This window comes from Populus nigra, chromosome 12 (assembly GCF_951802175.1).
Source record: "Populus nigra chromosome 12, ddPopNigr1.1, whole genome shotgun sequence".
In the NCBI taxonomy this organism is placed as follows: Eukaryota; Viridiplantae; Streptophyta; class Magnoliopsida; order Malpighiales; family Salicaceae; genus Populus; species Populus nigra.
The window spans coordinates 4,806,506-4,821,974 of NC_084863.1; the positions used below are offsets into that span (position 1 = coordinate 4,806,506).

The window sequence follows — 15,469 nt, forward strand, 5'->3', positions numbered from 1 at the left end:
AGAGGGTCAAACCCGGGACGAGGATGGAACAAATCACACGATTGACCACAGCAGCTAGATCCTCAAAATAAAATAAAACTAATTTATTTAACTTAGACAGATTTATAACCTAATCGGTGAATTTCCTTCCTTCCTTCCTTCCTTCCTTAAAGCACCTGAACATTATTTTCAAGAAAGAAATAATTTGGCCCCTCGGCGTCGCAAATGTCCATGCCTGGTGGGACAACTAATCTTTGATGGGATATACCGTGCTGGACACCTGGATGGAGAAGGAAGGAGCTTCGTGATGCTCAACACCTCAATTTGTGCAAATCATTCGAAGACAAGCCTCCCACGAAAGCACTGTTCGATGCTCACTCGTGTGCTGGGAATCAGGACACATGGCAAGAACAGAGAGGAGCTCGATTATAGATCACTAAATTTCTGTACAAAATATGGAGGCGCCCCCACCAAGCATTCTGTGCTCGGTAAGTTAGGGCACATCGGCAGAGAAGAGATGAGTTTAGGAATTCTTCAATCCCTAAAATCGTGTTAATCATTTATCCAAGTTTATCCCCACAAGGATTAGTGTGTGCAATAATAGAGGACACACTGGTACATTCGCACGTTATTCGCTGCGTGTGAGCTAAACTTTATCCATAATTTATATATATATATATATATAAATAATTTAGATAACTGATAAAAATATAGATTAATTTTTAAAAAAATATGATTTTTAAAATTATATGGGAACTAACTCAACTAAAATCGATAAATTTTATAAATTCAAAGATAATTTAAATAACTGGTAAAAACATGGATTAACTTTAAAAAAAATTCAATATGACAACTTTTAAAAAATAATATTAAGATAATAATATATTGTATTGATTTCAGTTTTATATTTCAGTTACGAAACTGAATTCTCAATTAACTCAATATCTAAGAATAAGATCGATAAAATCAATTTTTAACAAAGAAGAAAAAATAATTAGACTTGTTAGACCTGCAAACCAGGTCAATCAGCCTAAATAGCTCCATAAACTTTATAAAATTTAATAACATGATTTTTCTCTTAACTAATTTTTTTTTAACTACATGAAGAGAAAAAATAGACAATAAAAATATCAATGTTTAATTAGAAAAAGAAAAAAGAAAACACCTTACCAAACCTGTAAACTAAAGCAACATAAATTACTCTAACAAACTCGCAAATCATACTAACTCTATATCAAGGGAAAAAGAAAATAGACAAGTTATAAAACTCAATTTTTAACCATTTTAATATTAAACAATAAAATCAAGAAAAAAAATTAAAAAAATCATAATAAAAAAACATTTTAAATTATTGTTGTAATTAAAGTTGTAATGGGTATAGATAAACACTAATTTTCTTGAACTCTTTAATTTTTGTTAATTAATGGGGATACGAGAGAGGAGAGGGGGTTTGAGGCATTAGATATTTCGAAAAATTGCTCGCAAGTTGTGTCAAGATAAAGAGAGCATTGCCTCGCCCCACAAAGAGCATAATGCGTGTGTAAAATGAGTTGGGCCACGTGGATCATCCTCATGCACACGCAACCTTATCCATTTTACGTTACTTTTATATTACTTTCTCTCCATTTAGTCAAAGTTCCATGCATCTTCTCATGTGCTCCAGCGATCCCCACTTTATGCTCCTGCTTCGAACCTTTTCTTTGGATATGCCCTCACTGACATCACCCCGCAGTTCAAACAGTGTTCTTTTTTTAATGTTTTTATTTTTATTTTTTAAAAGTATTTTTAAAAAAAATTAGAAAGTTTTTCTTGCTTTAATTCTTTTGCATTTTCAAATAATTTATTTTCATGTGGTAGTATTAGAAATAAATTTTAAAAAATAAAAAAATATTAATTCAATGTATTTTTAAATAAAAAACATTTTTAAATTATGAATTTATTGGTGACATATACTTTGTACAATTTATGTATTTTTTTTATAAGTATGGTTTTTTTATTTAACTTTTCATGTAAAATTTGTGTTTGAGGTTTATTTTTTTCCTTGGAGTTTTAAAATAAAACAAAAATTTCAGCTAAAAATAAAAAGAAAATCCAGAATAATTTAATAGAAAGATTAAAAGATCAAAATTTAATATTTTTTGGTCTTCTAAAATAAAATTTAATTTTTTTTCTAATGAAATAAAAACAATAACTTTAGGGAAATTAATAAAAATCTGGCAAAAAAATTAAAGATTTTTTCTTTGATATTTTTTGGAATTTAATAATATTATTCTCAATTCTTTTTTTTATAAAAAAAATAGAACTAATTAGAAGCTAACATGCTTATCCCTCCCCTTAAAAAGTTAAAATTAACGGAAAAATAGTAGAATGCCTCTGTTGCCTAGCGGTGGAGTAGACAGAAAGACCTCTACTGCTGATGTACCAAACCATGATTGATACGAATATCTTTTATACCAGATGGCCTGGCCTCTCGTGTCATTCATGGTTAGATTATTTTTTAGAGCATTTTTTATTTGAAAATATATTAAAATAATAATTTTTTTATTTTTAATATCAAGAAGTTCAAATAATTTAAAAATATATTAAATTTAATTTTACAAATTACAATCACACCGATCTCTCTTAAGGCTCATAATAGCAGAGGCTAGGATCCAAAAAAATAAATCCAAAACCCTGCAACTCCATGACGACATACATACAGCATGCCCTGAGCTTGAATTGGTTTTGTTCATTTCTAATACTGATACAAAATGAAAGTAGCGCACAGACTGTACAAGGAGAGTAGGGAGGAGGTCACTGATGGCTGACCACACCACATCATCTCCCAGAAATGACTAGGGTTTTCTCCTCTGAGTCTTGAGCGGACTTCAAGCTTGTTATAGGAAGAGGAAGAGTAAGAGGAAGAGGAGGTAGGCCTCCGTCTGAATGGGATGCGGCTGTTGCTGGTACTACCTCTTCCTCTGCTGCAGGGACTGGTGCAGGTTGAACTTTTTTGGGTGTATAGGTGAAGGAGAGGTCTTTGTTAGCAGCCAGTGCAGCAAGCTCTTTTTCCTCCAGCCCTTTTGTTGGCCCAAGGCTGCATCGGTCTGGTGTGTGCTTGGCCAATGCATCTTTGAATTTCTTGATCTGAAACAGCACCAAAACAGAGACCATCATTAAAGAAACAATCAACGAGACTGACAAAGCATGCATAATATACTGTATGGTTAATGCTATGTTGAAGTAAATTAAAAGGAATCAGATGAATTCTAACTCAAGATTAAAAAGTGAAATCGAGTGAGTTGAAGAATCTTGGATCTCGAAAACATAAGCAGAAAAATGTTTTATTTCAAGAATCAATCAAGCTATGCTTTTCCTTCTTTCATGCGTTGAAGCTCTTACTATACAGAAAACGGAGAAACTGAAACAGATTGGCATGTTCATAATAGAAACAATTATAAAACTCACTTCAACTATTGCAGTTAGCCAACGAAAGTTAATAATAGTGAAACTAACCGTGGCATTAGTACAGCTAAAGCTGCATAACCGGCCATGAGCCCCTCGATATAACCGGAAGAAAGGTAAAACATGGACATTGAGGCTATAACACATGGATTTGTGCTCCTCATAATTCACTTGAAGAAACTGTACATCTGGGTTCAACTCTGCCAATTGACATAACTGCCAAAAAAAAAGATATCCATCAGCAATCTCTCAGAAAAATAACTCACCTATTCATATTCACATGCACCACATCTATATCCAAACGGTTATGCGTATCATACCTTGGGATGGAGAGCTTTACAGCCACCACATCCAGGGGAGAAGAAATCAACGACAACAAGTTTGTCCCCGGCATTCATTAGGGAATCCACAAGATCTTGTGCAGAAGTCACCTCTCTCACGTTGGGTTGCAGACCTTTCTCCCACCATTTTTGAGCATATTTAAGTCTAAGGCCAGTCTGTCAATTCCACAAAAGGAAAACCCGATAAATATTTATCCATCCTGATAATAATAAAATGACAAAAAATAGAATAAAATAAAACTTCGATTATCCAATTTATCCATCCTGATAATAATAAAATGACAAAAAATAGAATAAAATAAAACTTCGATTTTCCACAATATATAAAATCTCATAATTCTTTTATTTATTATAATATCAAACAGGAGCAAAAATCAAGGCTTCAACCCGCAACAAAATTAAACAAAAGAGATAAAAAAACATCTCATTAAACAAGAAATTCAAAATAGAGTCTATAAATCAAAACCATACAAATTTGACCAACCTGAGCCACAACCGAAGCTTGACAAAGATACCCTCTTCTGGGTTTGCTTTGATTTCCTAGAACAGCAACCCTCTTGCCATAAAAATCACTGCAAGAAGAAGATCTTGTAATTTGTGATCTCAAAGCCTGTGGTTTGGCCTTCAAAGGGAACCCTTTAAGCTTGCAACTTTTTGCAAACACAGAAATACTATTTTGCTGTTGGTTTTGATAATTACCAACATTAGAAGAAACAAATAGACTTGTTTTGCTTAAAACATCTGCCATGATTTCTTACAACAACTTAGGAAAAACAAAGACACAAACTTTGTTTCTAAAGACAAAGAATTTAGAGAGAAATGGAGAAATATATTGGTTACAAGCTCTAGCAAAACAATAAAGAAAGGCTTATGCTTTCTGTCTTATAGATAAGAGTCTCTCTCTCTCTCTCTCTCTCTCTCTATGCTTTTTGAATTCGGAAGTGTTGAAAATTGGAAATGGTGGTGGGATCTTTTGGGCCGTTGGATTATGTCATGGATGATTGATGGGACTTCAATCTAACGGTTGAAATTATTTGGCGAAAAATGTGAAAATCAATGGATAAGGTCTTTATTGTGCTGTTTAAGATTTATTTTTCATGTTCGCCGGTTTTTATGGTTGATAATTGATACCAGGTGCGGTGAGTTGTATTATTATGACACGTGGCGTCATCTAACCTATGACTTCGTTTGGAAGTTGGATTTGGATGGATGGATATGTGCTTTGGATGAAAAGGCAGCTTCACTTTTATTTATCTTTTTTTGTCGTTTCTGGGTTATTAACAAAAACTGGAAAAAATACGATGAAATTAATTGTGAATTAAAATAATAAAATTACTATTTTATCTTTCTAAAAAAATTAACCAGAATTCGATTTTTACATGGTTGAATAGTTATTATAGAATTTAGTTTGTATCTAGGTCTTTTCTGTTTTTTTCACAATATAATTACATAATTATTTTTAAAAATAAAAAATTATTTAACTTGAGTATTTTTTATATTTCACTTTTCACATCACAGTAAAATAACTCCATTGTATTTAATTTTCTTACCTTATTTTCAGGCTTATTCATACTTTTATAATTATCAAGCAGTCTTAGGAGTAAATTGATATTTTTATAAATATACAAAAAACAACACGTGCATTAAATGTGCCAGTGATTAAATCGTCTGTTGTGTTTAAACAACGCCTATGATTTATCATGATGGGGCCTACCTCTGTAGATGGCACTTGTGATTAGTTCTTCCCAAATTGGCACCTATTTCTTTTCTTGTTTTCCTCTTCTTCTTTTTTTTCTCCTTGATTTTCACATCTGAACTTTTAAAATTTCACAACAGCCTTTTAATTTGTTTTTTCTTTGGATTTGGTCAATGTTCTTTTAATATATATTTTTTTATTTAAATTATTTATAGAATTGAAATTTATTTTCAATTTCATCCTCCTTTAGTTTTTTAATATGTCGGATTTAGTCTCCATTCTTTTTATTGTTATTTATTTTATTTGAGATTATTTTTAAAATTGTTTCTTTTATGATTTCATCATTCGTCATTTTTTATTTCTATGCTTTTTACTTTGGTAAATTTCTTAAATTGATATTTTTTTCTGATTTTATCATTCAATATTGAATTAGGCTTTTTTATTAAGCCTAGGTCTACAATTTAACAATTTATAAATTTGAAAGATTAACTCAGGTTTAAGAAATTCACTTAAGTTTTTTCTTTTTAAACTCGTGTTTTTTTCAGTTTCATCCTTTAACATTTGATTTAACTGTATATTGGGCACTATTATTTTTTTTATTTGTTTTTTATAGGATTTTTTACTAATTTTAAAAATAACTCGGGTTATCTCATGTCTTTTTATTTATCTTTCTTTGTTAAATTCAGCTTTTAAAAAAATTGGTTTTGAATTTAAATCAATAGCTTAAATATAAGCATTGATAATGTTTCAAAATCCAAAATACATAGGAATAAGATTTTTTGGTGGTTGAATAATAAGTTTAATTAAGTGTTCTTGCTACTTGATCTATTATCCAATAATCCTTTTTTTTTTTGCTTAGGCTCAAAAGTTATTAGGTTATGCGCCTAACACTAGGCCTGGACTGTGGGCCTAGAACCGGGCCCAGGCTGTAAGTGTGCACCCAAAACTGTTTTCATATTCGTTTATAAGGTGTTTGTTTCTGTAGTTGCTTTTGCTTTTGAAGCAAACCACAAGAAAACAAGTGTTTGATAACTGAAAAAACATGATTTATTTTATAAGAAACCCACCATGTTTTGCATTTTGAACGCATGTTAGCGAAGAGTAGATTAACTTTTGTAAATATAAACAGTGGAGAGTAAATTTAATTCACTCTCCACTATTCACTTTTACAAAAGTGAACAGTGGATAGTGAATATTCACTCTCTACTGTGTGGAGACAATGGAGATGTTCTCCACTGTCCAGCCGAACTAGATCCGACCTAAATTTATCATTTCGATCAGACCAGATCTGATAAAAAAATCTATTTTTGTAATTATATTTTACTTGAAAATTGGTGTTTAATATTATCCAATAACACTATAGAAATTAGAAGGAGATCACATGATGATGTAGCATTTGTAAAATTTGATCGCAATCTTAATTTTGTTCCTGATGATATTTTACCTAATTTTGTTGCATGCTCAAAAAATATTTGATATAAAAATATTATTTATTTAATGATATAATAATAGTAGTTAAATCTACAATATTTAAATTAAAAATCATCAATATTAATATATATCTTTTTTAGTTATTTTATAACCTCAATTTGAAAAGTATTTTTTACCAAATACATCAAACTACTTTTTATTCAACCTTAATTTCAACCACAGTTTTAACCAAACATATATAAATACCAAACCAACCTTAATCAAAAGTACTTTTTATAAAATAATTTTTTTCAAACCATAACCACAAAAGTTACTACAATACCAAACATACTCTTAAAGCTTGAGATATTGTTAAAATAGACTTGTCCAGCAAAAAGTTGTTTGAAAAATACTGGTAAATCAGGGTCCATCAAGCATGGTATGCTCACTTTCATAATATTTTTGTTTGCTTAAATATATCTTTTTTTGATCCTTTTCTTTAATTGAATTTTTTTTTTCTCTTTAATATTTGATTGATTAGAATTAGGTTTCTTATTTTGTTTGTGTTTAGGTTCCATGGAGTAATCATGATCTTATATCGCAGATCATGGATTTTGTGATTTAACCATGGTTGACCTGAGTCGAGCAATATGTCAACATCTAAATACTTGTTTTTTTTAAAAAATATATTATTTAATATATCATCATCTTAATATTTTAAAAGTATTTCATCTAATATGCACTGAATTTTTTACTTTCTAATATCTTTATAATTTTTATCTCAAGTTAGGAAAAAATTATTTAACATGCAGCGTAATTAATGCGGACCACAAATTTAGTTTGTCAACCTTATACAGTGCTTCCAAAAAAAGAAGACAATAGAAAGAAAGATGCTGGTGTTGAACAAGTATATGAGAAAATTTGCTTAGAAAGCTGCTTTCCCGTGTGAAATCTTTCCAGTTTGTGATTAACCTTTATTCATTTCCATAGAGAAAGTTGGTTGTTGTTATTATGTAATACAGAGATTATTAATTTGCGGACAGATACATTGTATTTTTCTCCCTTTTTTTCCCCGCTTTTAAGATAAATTGCTTTTTCTTTGTTAGAGGAAGAATACAAATTTTATAAATCAAACTCTACTTCAACACCTCTAGTGTAATTTTCTCTCGAGACTTGACCAATATATATATATATATATATATATTACATTAACCAAAACTAACATTGCTCGAAAAAACATCGCTCATGCAGAATCTAAAGGCATTATTTATTGGAACAGTATAATTATGGTTTTGTTATTCTCACAAATATATATATATATTATATTGGTTATGGAAGAGATTGAAATATTTTTACAAGATTCATTAGTCATTACTAAATTGATCAAGAATGAAAATTTTTTTATATTTTAAAAGCACAGGGAAATAACCATTGTACCATTGAAAATCAAAATTTATAAGCTGGGGTTTGAAGGCTTTTTAATATTTTTCACATTAGTTTTTTTGTTACTATTAAGCTACCTAAAGAAAAATTTAGTATTTTAATAAATATAAAATATTATTAAAAATAAAAAATGATTGGATTACATGGCACTTCCTGGTAGCTAAACACTAACTTTTGTCATGTCATTGAAAGTATTGTGGAGTCTTTCTGTTAGGATTATGCATGGTGTCTTTAGGGTAATGATGCGATGTTGGAGGCTTTTTTCTCTTTTCTTTTCTCTTTCTTCCCCTTAAAAATGATTTTTCAGGGTTGTTCTCTAATTTTTTAAGATGTTAAATTCAATCCTTATATTTTTGTAAAATTTTAATTTATTTTTAATTTTATCATTTAATTTTAATTTGTGACATGCTATTTTTTTCAATTTAGTCCTTTTTCTTTTGATTGTTTTATTTTTCTAGTCTTTTTGTTAAATTATTTTTTCTTTTCAATTTCATCTTTTAATAAAAAAAATTATTTTTATTTTTATTTTGATCCTTATTCTTTTGATTTTTTTTCTTGTTTAGGTTTTTTTGTTAAATTGATTTTTCTTTTCAATTTCACTCTTCAATAAAAAAATTATTTTTTATTTCAATTTTAATTCTCATTCTTTTAATTGTTTTTTATTTATTTTGGATTCTTTTGTATAATTGAGATTAATATTTCAATTTCAACCTTCAACATTTGATTAGTTTGGAATTAAGTTTTATGGTTTTTATAGATAAAGTCTTTCCAATTAATGACTCAAGCCATGAGTTTGAAAAGTTAACGCGAGTGATTTATTTTTTCCCTATCAAGTTATTCTGATCTCATGACTTGGCATAAGAGTTTAACAAGTTAACCCAGTTGACTTGATTCATATTACTTAGATTACAAGTTTGTCATGTTAACTCAGAATTAATTGGATCAATTTTCTTATTCTTTTTATCCAATTTTTCCTTTTATATTAGAAATTGAGTTTCATCATTTTTTTACACAAAATTCAGGCTATTTTTTTAAAAAAATTTGGTCCATATATTATTATTGTTTATTTTTTATTATCTAATTAAAATAAAATCAATCTATTTAACTTACTTGGATTTATAATCTTAGTTGAGAGTTTTTTTCATAATTTAAAACATGTTTATGCCATCAAAACATTATTTTTTATGAAAAACAAAAAAATCCAACCCCGAGCCATATTGCGATTCCATAGCAAGTTGTCAATGTGTGATCTTGGCTATTAATTTTTCAATTTTCTTATATTATTTAGGATCTTTATTTTAAATTAATAATTTTTTAATACCACCTGCCAGCTGCCACTAATATCTACTGTTACAGCCAACAAATTACGACTACAATCACCATCTCAGTGGTCATTTTGACTTGAGGGCAAGGCAGACGAAGTGGGGTTTATAAATAAAAATAAAAAAGAAAAAGAAAAAGAAAAGGAAAGGAAAAGACAGGGCTCCCAGGCTGCATCCCACCTCTGTCGGCAAATTGAACGCAGCCAGGATTATTCCAAAGAAAGATCGCAATCCTTCCTTTTTACTTTCAATCGAAGGAACCTGGCGAAGTGGATTCAGGAAAATATTTGACCACGTTGGCTACAGAATTACAATAAAACCCTTTGTTTTATTTATTTTTACTAATTGAGTGTCTGCCCGCTTTAACAGATATTTTTAAAATATTTTTTTATTTAATTCTTAGTCAAGATTAAGATTAGGACCAAAAATATATTTTTTTTAGTCAAGATTATCTTATCTTATTCATATAATTCTTATTTTAGCATTATCGAAAAAAACAATGGTAATTATAAAAATATTTATAAATATTCTGATAACTTGAATGGAAGAGGAAATAAAATTAAAAACTCTCTTTTCTTATTCATGTGTTTTTTTATAGAAATATATCTTTTTTATTAGAAGTTTTGTTTTTTTAAATAAAAATTATTAAAATCATAACAGCAAGTTTTTAATAATAAAATTTTTTGAATTAATCATTTCTACATTCTTGTGTGAATAAATTTGTGATTAATAAACATGAGATAAATACAATAAAAAAATAAATATTCTATTCTTATTAAATACTAATGATCATTTTTTTATATAAAATTTTGAATGTTAGGTTAACATATAATTTCTCGTAAAATAATTGTTAATATCATTTTTAAAAGTTCTAATATTCTTGAAAATTATTTTTTTTTAACCAGAGTATACTTATACCCTTTTAAAGGATGAAACTAGTTTCGTTCGAGCTTCCTAATTATCTTTTTTAACAAGTACGTTTCCTGAAGATCGAAATTGTGTTCTTGTTCTTATAAGGATATAGTAATGGTTTAACCGTTAGATCAACAGTTTATTCGTATATTCTTGAAAACTATGAGATAATTAGACAATTATTTAAATATTATTTTAAAAAAATATATTTAAAAACAATATTATTCTCAAATAAAAAAAACTTAGGGTTATTAAAAAAATATGCATGCGCGGTGGTCCAAAAGAAAATGTCAAGGCCAAATGCCTGGCTTTCTTTGTTTTAAATGGGCAAACAACATACTGTATATCCTAATATATATTTTTTTAGAATAAATAATGTGTCATCTTTCGGTGCAAATTTTTGCCAATTAAAGCAGGGGTTAAAGTTTTGAAACTCCAAAAATACAACCTTCAACTTGTTTTACCATAAAAAAAAATTCTAGAAATCTCTATAAAGCTATTTTTAAAATTAAAATATTATTTAACCCGCTTTAAAATTATAAATCAACTGAATCAAAATAAAATTCATGGTTTTAATTTTCATTTTTTTATATGTTAAAAATATTTTATTCTGTTAAAAGGTTTTAAAGCAAATTTTCACATATGCTTACTATTCAAGATAACATTCTTTTTTTTTTTGCAAGGAAACATATTATTTTAAAAAGAAAATTACTCTGATCCTCTCATAATTTAGTAATTTTTTCAAATTCATTTTATTCTCTATTTCAACCTCTATTTTCGAACTCAAATCTTCCACACATAAGTCAGAATAATCAGTTTCGTAAAATGGGTTTCGTTTGGGAATGGTTAGTAGAAGCGGAAAAAAAAAAAAACGTTAGTTGTTGTTTCATGGTAATTTACAACTGAATTGCTTACTTTGTTACCAAAAACTCTATAAATTAATAAAATATTAATTTTTTAAAATAACATTTATATATTAATTCAAGATAATTTTAGAAATTATTTCAATCAAGTTCTTATTTGATGTTTCTAGGTCTAGAAATATAATTTTTATATTAATTATATTTTAATCCTTAATTTCTAAAATATATTTTAATCAAGTCACACTTAATTAAATCATCACATTTTAATTTATGACTAATGGTTCTTAATGTGTGTGATTCATTAGATTTCTAATATGTTGACCCGGATATAAATTACAATTCTAATTAAATAGAATTAAACAATTTAATTTATTATCAATTCAACAATTGATTAATTTATATTTAAAAATCAAGTGTTTCGTTTGACAATGTGCCATAATCCCTAAATATTATAAAAGTTATTAGTGATTTGACTTAATCTTTTAGTGACCAGTTTTTCAGTGTAGTTAATATCATTTCATCAATAATATTTTGATTTAATATTAAAGCATAGAGTATGTCTGTCATGTTAAATCATATTTATTCTCTACATAATAGCCATTGATTATTTGAATAAAATTTGAAATTCTTTTCAAATTTCATTCTATACCGGCCAATGATTTCTCAATCAATACTATTTGAAAACAAATGGAACATTTTTTTCTAATTCACTTAGAGTGATGAATCATCTCTTGATTACTCAAGTACTTTTATAGAACTCATGTTATACCCAATATATACCCCTCCATTACCTCGATTAAGATAATATGTAACAAGATCAAAACATAACATTCTCTATATCAAGTCATTTCTCTCCTAGTTTTGTTGAAACCCAAAACAATGATATGTTGGGGGTTCTTATTACCTGGACCATAGGTTTTGCAGATTAACTTAAGTTAGCTTGCTTTTTATTATTTAAGTTACGTGTTTATCATATAACCTTGGATTTGCTCAAGCTAGGTTTTTTGTTTTTATTTTTTATTTTTTTATTCAATTACATACTTCTAAAGGGTTTTTTTCAGGTTATCGTGGTCATTTAACAAAAAAAAAACATTTATCCACTTACTATTGCTGTTGATTTTTCTTATTGTGTCGTTCAAATAAAATTATCTTATTCAATCTGGTTGAAGCTACAACTCAAGTCGTTTTATTTTTTTATTTTTTAAAAACATGTGGGCGACACCTTCAGATCGTTTTTTACACAAAAATATACAAGCTCGTGGCAGAGCAAGATATTATAGCTAGTGTTATATTAAGAGAAAATCCCTATAGAACACTCTCAATCTACCGAATCAATTTATTAATATGTGATTGTGTAATCTTATTAAAAAAAATAATAAGCGATTTTTGGTTGAATCCATCATTCAATAAAATTAAAACCAGACTCAATAGCTACTAATTACGAAATATCCAGTCCTCTAAATTAATTACTTCAAATACTGTAAGAAATCATTTATTGCAGAAAGCCATCAAAATATGATGTTGGGCACTTCTTCGATTAAATAATGATCAAAGTCATCATTTGGATTTATCACCACCAACACAATGTGAAGAAAGGTCGCTTGCCTTTCACCGCCTCATCAGGCTTAGCATAGAGTGGCGACGGTGCAGGGCTTGGAGTTGGTGCCAAAGATTGCACAGTTATAGCAAGCTTTTGACCACCAAGTTCACAGTGCTTGCCCACTCCACAAACATACCATTTCTTTCCCGGACTAGCCAAAACAATGGTGTCATCTGTTGGGTTGTTGCCATTGCATGTGCAGCAAATAAACAACACCAACCATTGACTATTGGCAGCCACCATTGTTGAAGAAAAGATGGAGTTGGCAGCCACCTTTGTTGAAGAAGTGCTGGAGTTGGCAGCCACCTTTGTTGAAGAAGTGCTGGAGTTGGCAGCCACCTTTGTTGAAGAAGTGCTGGAAAAGGTTGCCATGAAATGCCTATAAAAGAGGCATATTTTGTGAGAGCAAGATTGTGAGAGTGTGTGAGAACGTGAAGAGAAGAGAAGAAGAAGGGCAACAGCCCTGTTGCCATATGCAGTAGAGTGTGTGAGCTGGGAGTTAAGTGATTCTCTTCCATGTATTTATTGTATCCTTTCTCTATCCCTAAATAATATGGACTCTCTCCCGTGGATGTAGGCGATTTGCCGAACCACGTAAAATATTGTGTCACAGTGTGCTTCCCCTTCTATCTGAGCAACTATCAGTACACCACCAGTCCGCGCATAGGGTGCCGGAATCCCCAACATCATCTCCACTAGTCAGAGCCTTATCCGCCAGTGGAATAATACAGTTCTGGAATTCAGTTCCGTTCACTTTAAACACGTTGTGAGCACCAACGGGATATTTAAAAACTGCAAAATCCAACCACAAATATTAATATAAAGCATTGAATGATAATAGTAACAGACAACTCTCGTCGAGTCAAGCATGCTAGTTGTTCTTATAGAAGAATTATACATAGGAGGGTAATGGAGGATGATTTTACCAAGTTCGTCACCGACAAGAAAGTTCTTGCTCGCGGCCCAAGCATGATAATCAAACCCTAAGGTCCATCCACTTTCGTCCCCAACTATGTACTCTGTTGCCAAAGTTGTCATTGGAAAAATGGCAGCTATGAGAACAAAGATCGCCAATACACGACGAGAAGCCATGAGAAATGTGATAACTCTGGTTAGTTTTCCTTCTGATTAATTAATGAGGCTAAGGGGACAGTTGCTCCAAGGAGATGTAGAAAGAACTATTTATAGAGGCAAGTGCAAGGATTTGAGGCTCAACACGGCCGAGGACGACATTGTGGGTCTACGGCCGGATAAAGGGAATGAGTCCATATCGAAACACTCTTGAAAGAGAGTGTAAACAAGGTTTGGAGATGATTACAACATGCACAAATTGACATACGACAATTTTGGGTTGTGTGCACTGTTAACCCCGCTCCATATTTTTTTACTGTGGATGTTTGAAATGGTACTTTATTGTATTTTTAAAATAATTTTTTATTTAAAAATATATTAAAATAATTTTTAAATTTTTTTATATCAGCACATCAAAACTATTAAAAAATATTAAATAAAATATTAATTTGATGTTTTTTCAAGTTAAAAATACTTTTAAAAAACACCCAGAAATATAAGCAAAAGAACTCCTTTCACACATTGAAAAAAAAACCATCACACTAGATTGGGAGCACACACTGCATCGCGGACCAAACCAAACTTTTTATAATATAACAAAATATTCAGGTGATGGTAGTATTTTTAAAGAAGTAAGAAAAGTTTTAGTGTCTAAATCATTGACTGGCTAGATTCAATAAACTCGGTTAATTTAATAATATGATAAAAAAACAATGATAATAAAAAAATTGAATAAAAAAATTGGCTCAAGTCAATCTAAGTTAACCCGCAAAACTCGTAATCTAACACATGAGATCGAAATAACCTTATAAAAAGAAAAGAGAAAAAATTAATGAATCCTAGACCCCGATAAATCCAAGATTGAAAGAAGAAATTAAAAAAACCAATTGTAAAAAATAACTTTAAAAAAGATCTAAGTCAGCCCGAGTTAGCCTTTTAAACCCGTGATCCAAGTCTTGAGGTCGTGATTACCCTATTGATGGCAAATATGAAAAAATCATGAAGCCAAATTCCTGGTCAATAAAATGTTGAAGGATGAAATTGAAAAAAATAAATAAAAAAATAAGAACTAAATTTGATATAAAAATAAAATCATATGTTGATAGATGAAATTAAAAAAATTCAATTAAGAAAAGCATTCAAAACAAAACAAATAACAATTAAAAGAATAAAGATAAAATCTAATAGGAAAAAAAACTAAAGATGAAATCGTAAAAAACAAAATCAATTTTAAGAACTATCTTAAATAAAAAAAATAGAAATCAAAATAATAAAAACTAAATCTGACAGATAAAAAATATTAAAGGAGAATAAAATTAAAAAAACTAAATTTATAAATTATTTTAAATAAAATAAAAAAAATATAAACCAAATAAAAAGAAAAAACA

The 15,469-nt window shown here is 29.2% G+C and overlaps 2 protein-coding genes across 2 annotated transcripts; both read right to left on the bottom strand.

Moving 5' to 3' along the window:
- Positions 1–2,540: 2,540 nt before the first annotated feature.
- On the bottom strand, positions 2,541–4,658 carry LOC133670164 (thioredoxin-like 1-1, chloroplastic). The gene is made up of 4 exons (XM_062090663.1): positions 4,249–4,658; positions 3,744–3,920; positions 3,475–3,639; positions 2,541–3,105 (listed from the first exon to the last, which is right to left on the bottom strand). Exons 1-4 carry the CDS (start codon positions 4,510–4,512, stop codon positions 2,797–2,799), a joined length of 915 nt encoding a protein of 304 aa, XP_061946647.1. The 5' UTR covers positions 4,513–4,658; the 3' UTR covers positions 2,541–2,796.
- Positions 4,659–12,980: 8,322 nt separating this feature from the next.
- LOC133669904 (blue copper protein 1a-like) lies at positions 12,981–14,102 on the bottom strand. Its single transcript, XM_062090230.1, has 3 exons — positions 13,937–14,102; positions 13,659–13,802; positions 12,981–13,183 (listed from the first exon to the last, which is right to left on the bottom strand). The coding sequence occupies exons 1-3, from the start codon at positions 14,100–14,102 to the stop codon at positions 12,981–12,983; spliced, it is 513 nt and encodes a 170-aa protein (XP_061946214.1).
- Positions 14,103–15,469: the final 1,367 nt, after the last annotated feature.